Here is an 18,893-nt window from a genome sequence, read left to right as displayed (position 1 = left end):
GGCCCCTTGTTTTCGTCCCGGTGCCTCGTTTATTAGCACGCACTGGGGCTGTTTTCTTTGTTGATTGATCATTCACGGTTGATGTCATCAAGGGTATTATTGACGGTGTTGACAGGTACTCGTACCTCTATGTTGTAGGTTCCTAGCTTGGTCATTTTTTGTGCCTGTCGAAAGTACCAACTAGGCAACCCATCATTCACCGCCCGTTGACCAAATGATTTTTCTCCTCCTTCATCCTGTATTTACTGCACAGCTGCATCCACCTTCTTCCCTCTATAAGTCACAATATACGTCAAAAATCTTGCAAATATGCATGCCCGCAGTAGCCGCACAGTGGTTGCTTGCTTCGTCCCCACCGCCGCAAGACCCTCGATGAATCAGCCGTCATCTGAGACCATGGCCTGTCGCCGCCAATCCCCTCGACCGCACTGATTGGCCCCGGGCTCTGCGTGCTCTCCAGGGGGTCCCAGTGCCCTCTCAGCGCTCCCGAGACGAGAATCCATGCTGCTTCCAAGGGGAGGGAGGGGTCGAGGGGTCCGAGGGCTGAGTCGCCGCCAATCGAACCAGTGCCGCCTGATGCCAAAACCACCGTGTGACTGCTGCCAAGATGCATCCCAAATGCCCAAGCGAGACACAACTTGCAGCTTTGTCTTGGATCGGTGGCGAACCAAGAGAGGAAAACGTAATCTGCGTCGTTTCGTTTCGTCGTTGGTATGTTAGCTTATTCTTCTACTTCGTCTTTTTTTTTTTGTTGGGGGTTCGCATATACCCAAGTAGTAGTGTGGTGTTACTCAAGACACACATCATGATACACACGAAGCGCTCAATTCCAAATCCTACAAAACCACTGCATCACTTGAAATTTCCTCTGCAGTCCTCGCAAATGATATCATCGCTAGAGTTGGCAACCACACTACGGAGTACATTTGCCGTTAATACGCAACCACCAACTCTAGTAACATCTCAGCCCAACCGCAACCACAACTACAACCTGTCAAAACACATTCACACACACACAAAAAAAAAAAGCTAAATGGGTTTTAACAAAAAAATTAAACTTCATTAAATAGTGACATGTCATGAATCGTGCTGCCCGACGACGGCTTCATGTCCCGGTGCAAGGGGGGCCTAAGCATTCCTCCAGAGTAACGACAACGACGACAGAGGCTATAAGCTCATGGTCACGCAAAACCACCATCTGACCGGCCTAGAGACCCCCAACTGGTCAGAGTCGCCCATCCTCGCGGCTACGTTTCTCATCGCCCCGCGTTCTTCCGACCCCGACTCCAACGGCGGTGTGCGAAATTTTTGGCAAGTCCCCTCTTCTCAAGCATAAGGCGTGCCCCAGCTACCATGCGTGTGTGTGCAGAAGCGGTAGCACCGAAGATATAGTGTGAGCGGACGATGATAATGGCTGCCCTCCTTGCTTTGCTACTCGTCTATAACTCTTCCTCTGTCTCCATCTGCTCGCCGTTGGATTGGGCAGCTACCCCCAAAGCTCCATTCTTCTTGGGCATTGTCGCCTCCTTGTCAATCATCTGCCTTGACACCGACACAATGTTGTCTTCGATCAGCTCCTGACCAACATCCTCCAAGTGCTTCTTGGGATCCAGCTTGCCAACGTAGCGGGTCTTGAGCTGCTCCTTAGTCAGCTCCGTCTCTTCCTTGACTCTCTTCTCGTAGCCATCTGCCAGGCTGACCAGCCTCTGCAGCCGCTCCTTGTTCTTCTGGCCCTCCGTCCGGAAATCGTCCATCTCTAAAGCCTCTGTCCACACGTGCTTGTGGAGGTTCATCAGCATGTTCTCTTCCAGCGCTGTCTTGCGGTAGTTGATCGCAATCGAGTAGTAGTGTCGGTTAAGTCCGTGGATCAGCGCCTGGATGGATGGCTTGTTGAGGTGGCCGAGGTTGCTCGTACTCTGTCGAGGTTCTTGGCCCATCATGAGCAGCTGAGGGTTGATGAGTCGGAAAGCATCAATCACAACTTTGCCCTTGACCGACTGAATGGGGTCGACGACTACTGCCACCGCGCGCGGGTTTAGCTGCTCAAACGATTGCTGAGTGTTGATATCCACAGACGACAGCCAGCAGCCAAAGCCAGGATGCGAGTGGTACCATCCAACGACTGATTCCGGTCTGTCCAGCTTTGTTAGCTACAGTGGTTACAAAATCTCTGCGTGGTGGCAGGAGCCAGCTGCTCGTGGCCAGTGTCGGCCTACCTTCCGGTTTGCCGCAGCATATCCATCATCTTGGTCTGGAACACAGGGTCGACAGCTTCGACACTAACACCTGTACCGCTCTGTGGCATGGCAAACACGTCCATGACTTTGACTGTGAAATCGTCGACGAACTCGCCCAGCATCAGGCCCATGACCTCCATCGGCACGCCTGCGCGGCCGTGCCGGAGCATTTTCAGCAGGGCCAGGGACGAGATGTAGACGGTTTCCGAGTTATCGATCAGGCTGGTGTTATCCTGCAACATTCTTCATCAGCAACATGTTTCTTTCTTATTCTCTTCCGCCACCTCCCTCTCTCTTTTCAATTTTGACTCGGCTGCTCCGTTGGCCAACGCCACGGGGGATGGGGGAGCTTCGAGCAGTGCAATGACGGATAAAGGAAAGCTTACAGTGCCAGGCGTAACTCCTCCCAAGCCCATGCCACCTCCGCCCAACAAGTTCCTGAATCGCTCCATGGTTCAGATGATAGAGATTAGCGATATATGTGGAGAGGAATGGAGAGAAATTGAATTCGATGATGTCGTGGCGGCGCAGTAAAAGGTGTGTTGTTCAAAGCTTGGTGTTTGGAGGCTAGGGAGCCCAGGCCGTGACTTAGTAGCTTGCTGCTGATATCCCAAGTTGACGCAGTTGTTCGGCAGCCTGCTACCAGGGTCGATGGCTGAATAAGCGGATCACGTGAAGCGCCGCGAGTCCACAAATCCCAGCCCGTAGCTTGGTCGGCATTGTGCGAATCGTGTGGAGTACCTGCGGAGCACGCCCAAACTGTATGATGCGGCCTAGTACCTATCCTGCGTCGGGCCAATCCGAGGGCGCTGCTAGATGACAAACTTTGATAAAACTTCCAGCCTTGTCGCCGCAATGTTTATCCGCGTCTCTGCAGGTCCCGGCCTTGCTTTTGGCTGCCGCGCTTCCCTTACAACTTTCGCCGGCTACTAAGTACCTACCTAGTAGTATTTACCGTCGACTCAGCTTTCTCTCACTTTTTCCTCGCCAACACAAACCATGCGGAGGTGCCTTTGACCAAATATCAATCGCACTGCCGCTTCGTCTAATTTCTGCTTTTCCCATCTTTACAAATCGGCATCGCCCGCAATTCTGCCAACCGACGCCTCTCACACGCTCACAAGCAGCTCCTTGCGTCCTTGCAGCTTTTCCAAATGGGCGACAGCAACATGGCGGGACTCGGCTCGGTGGCCCTCAACGGCTCATCACCGAAGAAAGTCGCCTACTTTTACGATTCCGACATTGGAAACTATGCCTATGTCACCGGCCATCCCATGAAGCCTCATCGCATTCGATTGGCCCACAGTCTGATTATGCAGTACGGCCTGTATCAGAAGATGGAGATTTACGTATGTGAAGCTTGGTTCTTGTCCCTTTTCCCTTCATTTCTATTTAGCATCGGCAGATTTGTCCTTGTCGTGAGTCGTTAACATGGTGAAACAGCGCGCCAAACCGGCCACCCGTGGCGAGATGACCCAGTTCCATACCGACGATTACATCGACTTCCTCCAAAAGGTCACCCCTGACAACATGGACAGCTATATGAGAGAGCAGGGCAAATACAATGTCGGCGATGATTGTCCCGTGTTTGATGGCCTTTTTGAATTCTGCGGCATCAGTGCCGGTGGCAGTATGGAAGGCGCAGCGCGTCTCAACCGACAAAAATGCGACATCGCCATCAACTGGGCTGGTGGTCTACATCACGCCAAGAAGTGCGAAGCCAGTGGTTTCTGCTACGTCAACGGTGCGTTTTGCTTGTACAACTCGTTGCCACCACTTCTACTCAATCTAACTGCCTACACACAGACATTGTTCTCGGAATCCTCGAACTTCTTCGATTCATGAAGCGCGTGCTCTACATCGACATCGATGTTCACCACGGTGACGGTGTCGAGGAGGCTTTCTACACTACCGACCGTGTCATGACCGTGTCGTTTCACAAATATGGCGAATATTTCCCGGGTACCGGCGAGCTGCGTGACATTGGAATCGGCCAGGGCAAGAACTACGCCGTCAATTTCCCTCTCCGCGACGGCATCACCGACGAATCGTACAAGTCCATCTTCGAACCTGTCATTGAGAATGTCATGAAGTACTTCCAGCCAGAGGCCGTTGTCCTGCAATGTGGCGGTGACAGTCTTTCCGGCGATCGTTTGGGCGCCTTCAACCTGAGCATGGACGGTCACGCTAACTGCGTCAACTTCGTCAAGAGCTTCAACCTGCCCACTTTGGTCCTCGGCGGCGGTGGTTACACCATGCGCAATGTTGCCCGAACCTGGGCATTCGAGACGGGTGTTCTAGTTGGTCAGGAGATGGACCGGGCCCTGCCGTATAACGAGTATTACGAGGTTTGTTCCACCTAGCGCTGTTTCATATTTTATTTTCTCATAGCTTGTGCGCTGACATACCGGCTAGTATTATGCTCCCGACTTTGAACTCAATGTGCGAGCTTCCAACATGGAAAACTCCAACAGCAGGGAGTACTTGGAGAAGATTACCGCCGCCGTTATCGATAATCTCCGCCAGACCGGCCCCGCTCCATCGGTTCAGATGCAAGATGTCCCTCGTAAGTTTGGTGGCATGACTGATGAAGAGGAAGCGGAGCTGGACGACCTTGATGAGGACGAGAATAAAGACGTCCGCATGACCGAGCATCGCTGGGACAAGCGCGTTGAACACGAGAACGAGTTTGAGCCCAGTGATGATGAAGACATGGCCGCCGCAAACGGAGTGACCCCCCGCAACGGCAACAAGAGAAGCTATACAGATTTCCGCAAGGGTGAAAATGAGGACAACAGCGCACGCGCGTCCCCTGCTGCTGCCACTGCCGCTGCCGCTTCCACGAATGGCGGTGCTGCTGAAGCCACAGCTGCAGAGGATTCTCATGATATCAACGATGACACCATTGAGGACTTTGCTGCTGCAGGCGAGCAAGACAAGGCGTCTGCAGACAAGAAAGAAAAGTCCAAAGAGCCCGAAAAGGAAAAGGAAGCCGAAAAGGAGAATGAGGAGGAGAAGGAAGAGGAGAAACAAGAGGACAAGGTGGACGACGATGGAGATGTTGGCATGGCTGACTCGGAACCTAAAGAAGAGATGACCATCAAGAAGGAGGATGTTGAGCCTGAGCCAGCGCCAGAGCGAGTCCCCAGCAAGAGCCCCGTGGTGGAAGAAAAGACGAGGGAAGAATCCGAAACGCCTGTTGCTCCGGCTGCCCCGGCTGAAGAAACAGCTGTTCAGGAAGAGGAAAAGCCTTCTGAGGCCGAACCAGAGAAGAAGTCTCCCGAGGCATCATCGGACGCCAAGGAGAAGGAGGATGAGACCGCAGACGCCATGGAAGTCGACCAAGAAAAGGATGAAGAGGAGCCAAAGAAGGCCAGCACACCCCCCGCCTAAGTCTCTACCAACAGGGAAGACATGTAGGGGGGAGGGAAGCATACCAGCGATTCGGTTTATACGGAGTTATTCCTACTCCAGCTCGATTGATGCAATTCGATGCAATTCACGTTGTAGGGCAATGGGAATAGGGGCGAGGGAGGCGTTTCCGGCGTGAGGGATACTGACAAGCCACATGGCAGATGGCGATGATAATTTGAGCCCTCTGTATGGTGTCTCTTTCTGGCTTTCAGTTGGTTCATCTATTTTCTTTTCTGATTTACACGGAGTCTATATCAATAGCGCACAGTAGAATAGTATCACAGTCCATTCAATACATCTCGATTAATTGAACAGGTACCTTGTACTCTTTGGCCCACGATGTTCGCCCCGCCCCCACCAGTACATGTACATGGAATGGAGTTGGGTGGCCACCGAGATTCTCCCGACATGCAAGCCAGCTGCAAGGTACCCACCCGCCTTTTTTGGTGATGGCAAAGTCCAAACGAAAAAAAAAAAAAATTAAGACAGAATCGAGGCTCGTGTCCCACCACGATACCATTCCCACCTAATGTTGACCTATCGCCCGACCAGATAAGAAACAAGAGAGAGGGAGACTCTTCCATCAAATCACCTCCAAAGTCAATGTAGCGCAAAGACACTCGTCTACCACCGCCTCACCGAGAGGGGACAACTGGTGACTCAGAATCTGCCATCACAAACCCAATCCCAACTTCCACATTTTCACTACATCACGGCAGGCCAAGGACCGCCCAGCCAACTTTTTCCGGCCTCGCGCAGGCTTCCATCCTCACCACCAGCCTCCAAAATGTCGGCGTCGGCCGCCAGCGCCGGCCCCTCGAGGGCCAATGGCAGCGATGCGGATTCTGCAAAGCTGGCGGTGCTTAAGGAGCTGCTGTACGACCGGTGCCGGGAGGAGGGCGACATGTTCTCGCAGGACGACTTGCTGCGCATGGAGGTGATTCCGAACCGCGACCTGCTGCTGCTGGCGCGGGTCGTGCAGTCGCTCAGCGATGACAAGCTGTTCATCACCATGAGGGAGGCGTCGGGCCAGGTGCTGTGGAAGTGGCGCGACAAGCAGGAGGCACACAAGTGAGTTAAAACATACACTCAGAGAGGGGAGAAGGGCTAACATGAGTCTCTTCGTACGACTACAGGTACAAGCAGTGCACGACGGACGAACAAGTCATGGTGTACTCGCTCATCGACGACTCCGGCGGCGACGGCATATGGACCCAAACCTTGCAGAAGCGCCTCAACATGCACGACTCGGTGCTCAAAAACGCAATCAAGCAGCTGCAGGCAAAGGGCCTCATCGCGCCCTTCAAGAACGTCGAGCACCCCAACAAGAAGATGTACATCAAGGCCTCCATCCGACCCAGCGACCGCGCCACCGGCGGGCCATGGTACACCGACCAGGACCTCGACGAGGCCTTCATTGAGGACCTGCAGCGTGTGGTCTTTGACTTTATCAAGAGGCAGAGCAGCTATCACAGCACCCACGCCGGCGCTGCAAAGGCCGCCGCCCAGGTGCCCAAGAAGGGCATCATCAAGGGCGGCCTCGGCGATGCAGCAAAGGGCAAGAAGCGCGATGCCGCCGAGATGGAGGCAAAGCCCGTCGCCCCCTCGGCCAAGATCCCGCCCGTCTCGGTCTCGGCCTCGTCCCGCAGAGAACCCGCCCTGCTGCCGTTGCCAGCCGGCTACATGGCCTACCCCACCGTCCGCGACATCGCCCGCCTGCTGTCGTCCAGCGGCATCACCAACAACACCATTCTGTCCGAGGGCGACGTCAAGAAGCTCGTCGACGTGCTCGTCTGGGACAACCTGGTCGAGCCCATCAAGGTCGCCGGCAAGGTCGGCTACCGCGTGTCGCGCGTCGCCAAGCAGTCCGTCGAGAGCTGGGCCGGCCGCGAAGACCCCTCTGGCCGCAGCGGAGGCCCCGAACTGTACGTGAGCCCGCTGACCGAGGCGCCCTGCGGCCGGTGTCCCGTCTTTGACCTTTGCGAAGAGGGCGGTCCCGTGGGCCCCAGCAATTGCGAGTATTTCAAAAAGTGGCTGGGGAAGGAGATTTTCTAAGCAAATCCGCGGGTTCCTGGGTCTGATATCAATTTGCATCACTTGGAGTTTTTCTTTTCTTTCTTCTCTTCTTTTTTTTCGGATTAAGGATATCCCCTTGTATTCATTGGGAATGTATATATACATACTGCTTTGGTTCTACATTTGGGTACACTTGGCACTCGGCGCATAACGGGTAGGTACATCATACATGTAGGCTATTTGCACAAGATTGAACGTAGGAATACTCACTCTAATTGAGGCTCAAGTCTAAGACGACGTCATCTCATATGCCCTTTGGCAAACCGTTCTCTACATCACTACGCATTCTTCTACTAGCAGGCACGCAAACATGACACTTTCAATGAGTTGGACATGGACCATTTCATGTTCGATGCAATGGAGAACTTGTATTTTTCGTTATGCTTTGCAGCACCCTAAATGACTGGCTAAAGGATATGGCGAGGTACCTTTTCAAGCCTCTTTTAATCCGCCCCATATATTTTCATGGTTCCAAAACTGCCACCAGATGGACATGCAGAGCATGTTGCTTCTTTACACAAGCTTACAGGACACCGGAGTCGGTAATGGTGGGGCGGGGCTCGTACTTGACCTTGCCGTCATCACGGCCGGTGGCCTCGAGGGCAGCAACAACGGCCATGGACTCCTTGTCAGCGACCTCGCCGAAGACGACGTGGCGGCCGTTCAACCAGGAGGTGACGACGGTGGTGATGAAGAACTGGGAGCCGTTGCTGTTTTGACACCAGAGTTAGATGCTGCGCTGGCACTTGATGACATATCCAAATCAACTTACGTGTTGGGGCCGGCGTTAGCCATGGACAGCAGACCGGGGCGGTCGTGCTTCAGCTGGAAGTTCTCATCGGCGAACTTCTCGCCGTAGATGGACTTGCCGCCAGTGCCCTAGAATGGGTGTAAGTCAATCATGTCTGGCAATTGTCTTGCAGGGGCGTCCATACGTTACCGCGGGTGAAGTCACCACCCTGGAGCATGAAGTTGGGGATGATTCGGTGGAAAGAAGAGCCCTTGTAGCCGAAGCCCTTCTCGCCGGTGCAGAGAGCCTTGAAGTTCTCGGCGGTCTTGGGGACAACGTCGTCAAAGAGGTTGAAGTTGATGCGACCGACCTGATCTGTTGTCCAGGACGCATTAATGCCAAGCTTCTTCAGATAGCTACGGGGGGATGAGGTGATAATTTGGAGAAGGGGGGGGGCCAGCCGTATCCGCTGGTCCAATCAGACGGGCAGGGTGTGGTGGGTGCCAGACCAGAGCGCAAGCTCCGAGAGAGAGGGAAAAAGAGGCCAGTCCATCGGTCCAGCTCAATTCTCTCTCTATCAGGATTCCCAATAGGCACCGCGCGGCGAATTGACGCTATCGGGCAGAATTGGACTCACCCTTGATCTCGGTGGTAGGACGACCGTCCTTGAAGACGGGGCCCTTCCAGGCAATGTCGAAGAAACTAGATCCAAAGGGTCAGAGAAGGGCGAAGGGCAGTAGAGGTAGAAGCAAGGGCACGGGACTTACACCTTGGTGTTAGGCATTTTGGCAGGCTGTGAATAGAATCGGGGAGTCGCAAAGGTGTTCGAGGCAGCAATGCGTTGAGGGAGAGAGAAAGTTCTTAAGGCCGGGGAGCAGAAGTTATGGCGGGGTAGGAGGGGTTGGAAGAAAGCTGATCTCATTTTGAACGTGACTGGAGGGGTAACGTTAGTAACGCGCACTGGCCAATCACGGCGCCGAAGCAAGGGAGACGGTGGGGTGCGACGAGAGGAGCCGGTCACGTGGCGGCGGTCCAGGGTACGCGGCAGCTTGACGTCGCGGCAAATTTAGCTGCTGAGGTGCTAAGCTCGCAAGCTCTGCCAGAGCTCGAACTTTCAGAGCTCTCGCACCGCCAATTGCCCAGCCATTGCCCTTCGCCGCAGCAGCACCATCGCCAGGCTCGCGCTGGAGCAGCAGCCGGCCAAGCAGCGCCCGGATTTGCTTTTTTCCCTCGCGCCGGAATGCCGCTCAATTGGACCGTTACCGTTGGCTTCCGATCGCAGAGAGCTGACGTGACTTGGTGTGCGCCGAGCTGCAGGTGGGCTGTGGGCAGAGGGCGGCGCTGATTGGATGGCCCGCCAGGGAGCCCTTCCAACCCATTCGCACGGGCGGAGATGCTCCGCCTATCATTTGGTCCATGCCCAGAGGAAAACTGGTTGTTTGGAATTTTCAAGTGATTGGCAAAAAAACCGGTTCAACGGCCGAGGCAAGCGGTGCGATTTGCTGAGCGGTGGCAATTGGCTGGTGTCCCGGCTGCAACAAATTGCAGCCGGCGACAAGCTTTTGCTGAGACGAGCCCTGGTGCTGCTGCCGGTCCATTCATGCGGTAATGCGGGCTTCAAAGGACGAAAGACAAAGGACAAGACACAAGGGAAAAGAGACGACAAGGAAACGGGCGCAGCATACCTTGGGGGTCAAAAACAGTCTCTACAATGGGCAGTGATGTGATTCTATGCAGGAGAGGAGACCGGGGTTGATGGGATATAAGTAAGTAGCTCGCAGGGAAATGAAAAGTTTTGGGTGATGTCAGTACTAAGGTGAGGTACGAAGTGGCCGTACCCCGGCGCTGGTATTCTGGCCTGAAGTCTAAGGTTGTGGCCACTGCGAAGCCGGGCTGGGAGTTAGTACTTAGTAATGCATGGGTTGGATGGATGTTAGCGGTGAAGCGAGCAGCCCATTTGTCAGAAGCCCGTCGAATCGATCAAAAGAGAGAGAGAGAGAGAGAGAGAGAGAAAGCAAACACGAGCACAGGCGGACAGGGCACATGCCATTAAGCGAATGCTTGAATATTAATCCTTGTACTTTGTACTTAGTACTTGGTATAGTACCTAGTATTATGCCTTAGGTAGGTATATGGCTGTAAACTCCAATCGTAGGCAAAGCTTCTACTACTGCCACAGAATAGGTACCTAGACGGAGGTTGGCTTCAGGCGGTCTCTACAGTGCTCGCTCAACTACAAAATGGCCATCTCACATCACGTGATCCCGCCGTTCCTCCTTATGTCCTAGCCAGCGCCAGCCTGTGGAACCCCCAGCGCTTGTGTCCAAGTGTCCAGCCAGGCTCGGCGACACCGTGGAAACTGCCATACTGCAGTCTCGTCACCCGTCTGGATTGCAACTCCTCCTCGACATCGCCGCCGCATCGATTCCCGCCCAAGATGGATTTCAACGACCTCAAGAACACCGTGTCGAACCTGACCTTGTACGATCTCAAGGCCGGGTTCCGGAAGGCGCAAAATGGTACGACGCCCTGTCCGCAGCCCAGGGGAGCAATCCGTCAGGGATTCATGCTAACGCGAGCGGACACTAGCCGTCATGAACTACACGGAGATGGAGGCAAAGGTGCGCTCTGACAATGCCAATGCCAATGCCAATGGCAGCGGCTATGGCTGTGGCAATGCGGCGCAGGATGTTTGCTAACATGTGGCGCGTCAGGTGCGAGAGGCGACAAACAATGAGCCCTGGGGAGCTTCGTCCACCCTGATGCAGGAGATTGCCAATGGCACTTTCAATTAGTACGCACGCGCTGCCCCCGGATACACGGGGTTATGTTCTTGACACGAGTCTAACACCCATGTAGCCAACAGCTCAATGAGATCATGCCCATGATCTACCGTCGATTCACGGAAAAGTCCGCCGAGGAGTGGCGTCAAATCTACAAGAGTCTGCAGCTGCTCGAGTTCCTCATCAAGCATGGCTCGGAGCGCGTCATTGACGATGCGCGCGGCCACATTACGCTGTTGAAGATGCTGCGTCAGTTTCACTTCATTGACCAGAATGGAAAGGACCAGGGCATCAACGTTCGAAACCGAGCCAAGGAACTCGCCGAACTCTTGGGCGACGTGGAGCGCATCCGCTCAGAGCGCAAAAAGGCCCGAGTAACGAAGAACAAGTATACCGGCGTCGAGGGAGGCATGTCTTTCGGCGGCGGCTTCTCGAGCGGCGGCGGCAGCGGCAGCGGTCGCTTTGGTGGCTTCGGCAGCGAGTCCGGCTATGGCGGCGGTGGTGGCTCTACAGAATACGGCGGCTATTCTGGCGGCGTATATGGCGATGGCGGTGGCTTTGGCGGCCAAGCAAACGACTTCCGCGACACTCAGAACCGGTCAGAGAGATTCGAGGAGTATGACGAGTTTGATGAGGGCGAGCGTCCCGCCGCCAGCTCTCGTCCCCCACGCACTTCAGAGCGCTCTCCGGCCAAGAAGCCAACAGCGCCGCCTCCTAAGCAGAAGGAGCCTGAGGTCGACCTCTTTTCATTTGATGAGCCTGCCTCGGCTGCTCCAGCAGCGGCACCAAGCAGCTCTGGCTTTGGTAACTTTGCCAGCGCCAACACGGCCACCAACGATGACGACGACGAGTTTGATGACTTCCAATCGGCGGCGCCCGCAGCGCCCTCAGCGCCAGCGGCCCAACCTCTATCGCCAACGACAGCAGGATTCTCGCAGCCTCTGTCCCCGACTTCGCCCAACTACTCGAGCACTCAATTCGCTGCCCCGAAGCCGCTGTCGGCTCCTCAGCAGGCCGGCATCAGCCAGATGGTCAACATCGCTTCCATCTCACCAGCCGGCAGCAGCAACCCGACGCCTGTGGCGGCCTCAGGATTCAGCGTGCCAATGCAGCCCGCCAAGTCTACTGGCTACCAGCCCACAGGACCAAACTACTTTGGCACTGTCCAGGCTCAGCCAACAGGGTCTTCAGTCTCATCTATGACCCCAACTTCCGGTCTGCAGCCCGCTAACAAGTCCAACGGCAAAGCTGCTGCCGCTGGCGGCGACGCCTTTGGTGCGCTCTGGGGCAAGGCCAGCGTCGGCATCAAGAAGCCCAGCACTCCCACGGCCGGGCCAGCATTGGGCCAACTGGCCAAGGAGAAGAGCAGTGCCGGCATCTGGGGAGCGCCCGCTCCCACATCTACAGCTCCACAGGGGGGCTCTGCCTCTGGAGACTTACTTGGATAGGGAGTCGGTTAAAGTAGAGAGGCAGAGGCAGAGGGAGAGGGAGAGGGAGAGGGTGTATGTATGTGTGTTTGGTCATGTTGGGCAAGGATGATGACGAATGGTCTAAAATAATAACTGTGGTGGCTGGAACGTCTGTATGAAAAAGTAGAGTTCAAGGCCATAAATGCGAGCGATGAGGATGCAGCATTTGTCATGTTGGGATCTTAGATAGGCGTTAAGGGCGCGACTGTTGATGAATTCACAAAAACACCGGGTTGAAGCAGCCAAAAGGGGGATCCCAGCAGTGAATGCTATGAAATATTAACACCGATACAAACCAAAACTAAAGCAAAAAAAAAAAACAGGTTTCAGTCGACGCCCTGGTCTCGCTGTTCGTGTTTCACCTTCACCATGATTACATGAAGTCCGGGTCATCTTACCGACGAGAGTTGTTGATTGGTTTCTTTCCCCTTGCTGTCTTCAAATATCTCCGGCCCAGGAAAAAGTGCATGTGGCCGATCATGTAGCCGCCCCCCTTTCGAAACACCAGAACCCACAGCTGAGCCTCACTTCGAAATCTGAAATCCAGACAAGGGGGGTGAATGGGTAGCGGAGCACCTCCGGGCCAATCGTCGGGAGAGTGGGGCGCGACCCTCCGGCTGCCGGGATCCATGCCGGCGCTTAAAAAACCAGGAAAAATCACGACATGTGTTGAGCCAAGGACTCGCTCTTTGGGTGTCTCTTTTTTGCTTTTTGCTTGCTGGAATGGATCTGGGTTGGTTGGGCGGGCCCTGAAACATGGCGCGACTATTTTTGCGTCGCTTGGCCGCGGCTATTCGAGACCCAGATCTGAGAGAACTGAGGGTTAATAAGAGTTGCAGGTTCCCCGTTTGTGTTTCTTTTCCTTTGTCTTTTCAAGCCATCCAATAACTGTCCCTTTCTTTCTTTTTTTCGTTTTTAATTTCCTATTGTTTCTTTGTCTGTTTCTTTTGTCTTACGTTTCCTTCATTCTTTGTTCTCATCATTCTCTTGATTCACATCCCACAAATCATTGGTTTTCACCGTACCACAGACTCACGTCAGGCATTGCAGGATCAAACGCCTCTTTTCACCGTCTAATTCAAGCCACGTATTAAGAATTTCACCAGCAAGAGCAAATCTATAATTACCTCCTCCTCTCCCCCTGTTCGGCTCTCACCATGCCATTCTTCGGCAACTTCCCGGGTCGATCCTCGATCAGCAAACTCCCGCCCTTTGCCAAACCCACGTCCCCCATCCCTCTATACTCAAAACATCTTCCTCTCAAGACCGTCAATAGCACGCGTCCCAAGCTCTCGCTCGAAACGCTATCTTCCTTCAAAATGTCTTCCGGCAAAATGTCTTCTGGCAAGAAGACTCGTTGGATGCCAAATGACATACGGGGCATTTTACACCACATCGTCATTATTCTGCCTTTATTTATCCTCCTCCCCATCATTGGTTTCATGGGCACCTTTGTGTCACAGCTTAACGCGGCCTCTTCTCCTGTCCCGTCTTTATTGAATGCGACATTCGCTTTTGTGAGTATTCTTGCCCTTCTTTTGGGAGCTGCGGGCGTTGAAAGAACGAACCTAACCGACTATGACAGGCCTGTTTAGCCTCGGTGTATGTCTTCATCCGATGGATCCTACTCATTCGTAATAAGAAGATTTGGGTCTGCTTCTACTTCTTTCCCGACTTGTGTTTCTTCGGCGTCTTTCTCCTTCTAACTATTCTCCCCCACAAACCTATGGCGGCTATGAAGTGCACCTCTCTCCCCAAACATGGCGGCAACACGGCCAACTTCATACACTCGTTCTACGCCAATGCCGGTCAAGCAACAGGCGACAATTTCGAGTGGTTGGTTGATCCTAGCCAGGAGCTATGCCGTCAAATCCAGGCCATCTGGGGCCTGTCCTGGGCAGCATTCTTTTGGTTCAGTGTTTATATGATCGTCGACTGGATTTACGTCAGCCGGGGCGAAGGTTGTAAGGAGCCCCAGTGCGAGCCGGTGCAAGTTGCATGAGGATACGGCTGCCGTGACGGCTCATCGGGGGTGGCTCCAGCTGCAAATGCCCTGCGCAGTGCCCGAAGCCTTGGGACAATGGCCATGGCGACGGCACAGCACCAGGACTGGAGGCCACTGTATGATGGCGACGAGAATCTCGGCGGGAACATCCCCGTTCAGATATCCAACGGCTGCTATCCCAACTTACCCCGGCCACCCGCGGCAGCGAAAAAGACGAAGCGCAGAGTCAGGCAGCAGGCTGAGGAGATACCACCGCTACCACCACTGCCGGCCTTCGTGGCTCAAACGGCTGACAGTTCCCTCATCTTCCCCCAGGTCACATCTTAGTCTTGAGTTCGACGGCAAATAAAAACAAAACTTAATATTTGGAAAGCGACGCTTTGGTTAAACAGGACATCCCCGGCGCGGGAATCAAAATCAGCACATGTTTTGGAATAGGGTGTTTGCCCTTGGACAGGGAAAAGGAAAATCAAAATGAAAAACCTCTTAATGCATGTATTCGGTAGTAGTTGTAAATTAGGTTCATCGATAATAAGATTCTTATTTATGGAATATGCAAACATAGCACATGTGAGACCAAGCAGTAACGTGATAGATGGCAAGCCTTGGTGGCCTAGCAGCCGTCGCAAAAGGTAAAACCGGTTTTGCCCGGAAGGGTATCATAGCAACACAACTCCATGCCCCAGGATGTTCATGCACTGGGCAACGTCCCAGCTCTCGTCCATGGGTCGTTGGGCCCAGACCTGCTCCATGATGTGCATGGCTTCCCTAAGCGACCCAAAGAGCTGCAGCCCACCAAGTCGAGCCACTATGCTCTTATACTTGACCTCATCTTCCGGAGGTGCTAGGCAGCCGGCCACGCATAGCGGCCAGGCTAGTGCTCCCAGGCAGGTTCCGCTTGGAAGGTTGAACAGCATCTCGGTGGTGTTGGCCACGGCAGTACTGATTTCCGGGCACGAAGGTTGCCAGCCCGCAAGGACCGTATTCAGGTAGATCAGGGCCGCGTTGAGCCAGATGGTGTTGTGCATCGCATAAGACGGCTGCTCGCCGAGGACCGGCACCGAGATGACGGTGGCGACCGTGTCGGGGGGCGGGCATGATGTTTGGATGGCCATAATCCCCCCTTTGATTGCGTCTAACAGTATTGTGCCACGGCTCAAGAGCTCATTGATGGATAAAGAGCCGGCTAAGCTCTGTGCCTTCTTCCATGAGTGAAGAGATGCTATGTCACCGATGACCTGGAGGACCCAGTTGTGCAGCCCGCGAAACTCTTCCATACGGAGAGGTCCCTCGCCCATGGTGCAAGGGCTCCATTCCGACGTCTTACACGAAGGTATAATCTTGTTCTGATAGTTGTACAGCCGAGGAGGACATCCAAGCGAGACGCTCGACATCACGTCAATGTAGAGCAGGTTGGCCGTGAAGAATCTGCAGGCAGCCTGGCTGGTGCTCCAGGGCCTCTTCATGCCCATTTCTGGCGGCGGCCAGCGATGGTTGACGAGGCCGTACAGCATCTCCTCCCAGCCATCGGCGTCCGGGAGGACCTGCCGGAATAGAGCAATGGCAGCATCAAGATGTAGCTTCCAGTTTTCACGGGTACCTGTGGCGACTTCGAAGATGAGCAGCTGGATGATGCTCTCCATGACGACCAGACCATCTCGCGGGTCCATCTTGCGGCTGTGCAGCGAGCTGACCTCTCTCTGCAGCTCGCGCAGGCCCAGCTCCATCTGGGACTGCAGGTTCTCGTTCATCTTTTTCATGCATTCCTCGTGTTCCGGTTCGCCATTGTTGAGGATCAGGGCGAAATAGTACGATGCCAAGGACACGGTGATGTGGTAGAGCGACTTGTTATTGGACTGCAGCGCATCCAGCACCCAGCCGCGACCGCCAACCAAGATGTGAGGGCGATAGTGAGGGAACAGGTGCGGGAAGACGTAGTCCAGATACATGCACGCGTAGTGGATGTCGGCGGACCGGTCCAGCTCCATCGGCTCGTCAGCGCCGCTGAAGGCCTGGCTATGCCATGGGAGCTCCGGCGGCGACGTGGCAGCAGTGCTCCCCGAGACGTGGCTGATGGGCGACTCCTTGGTGGACGGCGCCGACGCGGAATAGCCTCGCTCGACATCGGCCCTGGGCTCGTCGCTGAGGCTCACCTTGCGAGTGCCCGACTCCAGCATGTCGAGATACTTGCGGTCTCGGCGCTGGCTGGCCTGCTTCTTGACCTGGGCCTTGACAAACTCGGCCATCTCCTTCTGCCTGGGCCCGCCATCCATCCAGTCGGGCTTGGTGTCGCCGAAATGGCAGGTGATTTCCAGCGCGGCGCATCCCGAGCATTCGGGGCGACGCTCATCGCACTTCTTGCGACGCAGCCTGCAGGTGTAGCAGCCGGACTGCGACCGCACCTTGGACGACAGCAGATGCTTGATGGAGGACATGCTGCTCACAGCAATTGCCCCCTGGACTGTTGCGATTAGTCACCCTTGGACCGAGAATGGATTCGTCGTGGCTGTTGCGATGTCGTCGATACAGAATCTAGGCACAGATGGGCTGGTAGTTGGTAGTTGGATGAAGACAGGAGTTTACTAATGCAGTCAAAATACGGGGGGTACCTAGAGTTAATACGAAGCCTTAGTACCCCAGTACGTACCGCTCCCCAGCTTAACGTTTAGCTGCGGTAGCCGGTGTTAGCGAGGGGCATGCTGTAAGCCAGATGAGGCGAGTACAGTATTAGTGAGTACCTAGTAGTGCTAATGGACTAATTTGCTGCAGGGGCTGCGACAAGTGGCGCTACGGACACATCAAGCAGAAGAGCAACGCCCGGAGTGCAGGAAAAGTCCGATTAGTCAGCTCATCTGACAGGCTGAGCCAAGGTAAGGCTGAGGTGAGTTGGGTGTTCCGCACAGTGTGAGATATGTATTGAGTTTCATCTTACGCACAGTGTGATATGAGATTCCCGGTAGACGCAACTTGGAGAAGAAGATGGCGAATGAAGAGGATGGCCACAAGGGAATAGTTCTTTAGATGACTGCTGTTATTGCCACCTTTATGATATCTTCTGTAATCACTTAAAGAAGTTGTAGTACAAGGAATGTAGAATCATATTGAAACAGCCGTCCCATAATATAAAGTCGAAGCGCTGGTGTGAATCGTCCTCAGAAGAATCACCATGTTGTAGGACTTACAAGGCTTCATCTCGTTAATGACGACCACCATTTCAAGTTTCAATGTCCTCATTGATATACTCGTATTGTTCCTAGCCTATTAATTACATGTCCGCCGTGTATACTGGAATGACTCTTATTCTACCCCGCCCAACTAGCATTACCCTTCCTGATCTACCTTGATCATGTTCCGCACACATACCATGCCATGTTTATTAGATGTGCCCTTTGTCGACTCAGCGAACGTGTGGGAATGCAACAATCTACTTCTAGCCGCAGCAGACTGTAGTAGAGTTTGTTGCACTCGTATTATCCGAGCTACCAATAGGTCAGCATACAAACAGGCCGTGAGTTTGCTCTTTCTTCATTACTGGCTTACCCAACAGACAACGTCTCCCAGTGGAAAACAAAGGCGCCAATATAGGCACCGATGAAGATGCAGATGATGAAATACCCGTTGTAGTACATGGCTAGCAACATGACAAAGTATGCAACCGCAAACTGAACCATGTGTAGCAACGCACGGATGGCCTGCTGGAGCACGTTTGGGCGGAAGGGAGGCATGGCAATCCCGGCAGGACAGGCTGCCTCCTGCGCCTTGACCGACTCGCCGCCCGCCTCGACGGCTGTGTTTGCTGGCGTGACTGAGACGGCGGTGGCAGCAGAATTGTCTCGATACTTGGCGGCGTGCTGCTTGATCAGGAAGCGGTCGTATTCCTTGGACAGGCGGCGGAGACACTCCAGGGCAATGACAAGGAGGATGACGCCGATGCAGGAACCCGCAAACATGCCCTTGGAGGTGATTTGCCAGCTCTCAGAAATAAAGCAAGTGTCCATGACGTTCCAGTTCCAAAGCATCTAGAACGGGGAGTCAGCTCTTGCTACCGCGTATTTGTGATTTGACGAGAAGAGCTTCCGTACGGAGATCTTGCACATGCCTGCCGGTCCCATGCCCATGCCCATGTCTTGATCCATGCCGTCGCTCATCATGGCACCGGTGGGATTGGCGTTGGCTGCT

General features: G+C 54.2%; 8 protein-coding genes across 8 annotated transcripts; 4 read left to right on the top strand and 4 right to left on the bottom strand.

Moving 5' to 3' along the window:
* Positions 1-1,023: 1,023 nt before the first annotated feature.
* On the bottom strand, positions 1,024-2,796 carry TRIVIDRAFT_81353 (uncharacterized protein; the record flags this gene model as incomplete). Its single annotated transcript, XM_014097805.1, has 3 exons — positions 1,024-2,133; positions 2,217-2,470; positions 2,624-2,796. The coding sequence occupies 3 exons, from the start codon at positions 2,687-2,689 to the stop codon at positions 1,440-1,442; spliced, it is 1,014 nt and encodes a 337-aa protein (XP_013953280.1).
* Positions 2,797-3,391: 595 nt separating this feature from the next.
* Positions 3,392-5,630, top strand: TRIVIDRAFT_114500 (uncharacterized protein; the record flags this gene model as incomplete). The annotated part of the gene is made up of 4 exons (XM_014097804.2): positions 3,392-3,586; positions 3,681-3,981; positions 4,044-4,585; positions 4,653-5,630. 4 exons carry the CDS (start codon positions 3,392-3,394, stop codon positions 5,628-5,630), a joined length of 2,016 nt encoding a protein of 671 aa, XP_013953279.1.
* Positions 5,631-6,438: 808 nt separating this feature from the next.
* Positions 6,439-7,964, top strand: TRIVIDRAFT_181834 (uncharacterized protein; the record flags this gene model as incomplete). Its single annotated transcript, XM_014097803.1, has 2 exons — positions 6,439-6,722; positions 6,788-7,964. The coding sequence occupies 2 exons, from the start codon at positions 6,439-6,441 to the stop codon at positions 7,704-7,706; spliced, it is 1,203 nt and encodes a 400-aa protein (XP_013953278.1).
* Positions 7,965-8,071: 107 nt separating this feature from the next.
* TRIVIDRAFT_111890 (uncharacterized protein) lies at positions 8,072-10,217 on the bottom strand (the record flags this gene model as incomplete). The annotated part of the gene is made up of 6 exons (XM_014097802.1): positions 8,072-8,437; positions 8,500-8,606; positions 8,663-8,832; positions 9,095-9,159; positions 9,225-9,390; positions 10,143-10,217. The coding sequence occupies 5 exons, from the start codon at positions 9,377-9,379 to the stop codon at positions 8,251-8,253; spliced, it is 684 nt and encodes a 227-aa protein (XP_013953277.1).
* A 665-nt stretch (positions 10,218-10,882) lies between these two features.
* TRIVIDRAFT_181830 (uncharacterized protein) lies at positions 10,883-13,042 on the top strand (the record flags this gene model as incomplete). Its single annotated transcript, XM_014097801.1, has 4 exons — positions 10,883-10,976; positions 11,047-11,078; positions 11,172-11,251; positions 11,317-13,042. 4 exons carry the CDS (start codon positions 10,895-10,897, stop codon positions 12,686-12,688), a joined length of 1,566 nt encoding a protein of 521 aa, XP_013953276.1.
* An 824-nt stretch (positions 13,043-13,866) lies between these two features.
* TRIVIDRAFT_69763 (uncharacterized protein) lies at positions 13,867-15,041 on the top strand (the record flags this gene model as incomplete). The annotated part of the gene is made up of 3 exons (XM_014097800.1): positions 13,867-14,226; positions 14,295-14,673; positions 14,752-15,041. 3 exons carry the CDS (start codon positions 13,867-13,869, stop codon positions 15,039-15,041), a joined length of 1,029 nt encoding a protein of 342 aa, XP_013953275.1.
* Positions 15,042-15,373: 332 nt separating this feature from the next.
* TRIVIDRAFT_193568 (uncharacterized protein) lies at positions 15,374-18,062 on the bottom strand (the record flags this gene model as incomplete). Its single annotated transcript, XM_014097799.1, has 2 exons — positions 15,374-17,134; positions 18,054-18,062. 2 exons carry the CDS (start codon positions 18,060-18,062, stop codon positions 15,374-15,376), a joined length of 1,770 nt encoding a protein of 589 aa, XP_013953274.1.
* An 82-nt stretch (positions 18,063-18,144) lies between these two features.
* On the bottom strand, positions 18,145-18,733 carry TRIVIDRAFT_50748 (uncharacterized protein; the record flags this gene model as incomplete). Its single annotated transcript, XM_014097798.1, has 2 exons — positions 18,145-18,193; positions 18,255-18,733. 2 exons carry the CDS (start codon positions 18,731-18,733, stop codon positions 18,145-18,147), a joined length of 528 nt encoding a protein of 175 aa, XP_013953273.1.
* Between the last annotated feature and the right edge of the window lie 160 nt (positions 18,734-18,893).

The sequence above is a fragment of the Trichoderma virens genome (assembly GCF_000170995.1).
Source record: "Trichoderma virens Gv29-8 chromosome Unknown TRIVIscaffold_84, whole genome shotgun sequence".
NCBI classification, from domain to species: Eukaryota; Fungi; Ascomycota; class Sordariomycetes; order Hypocreales; family Hypocreaceae; genus Trichoderma; species Trichoderma virens.
The sequence above is the reverse complement of the archived record's forward strand: the minus strand, read 5'-3'. Positions and strand labels throughout refer to the sequence as shown.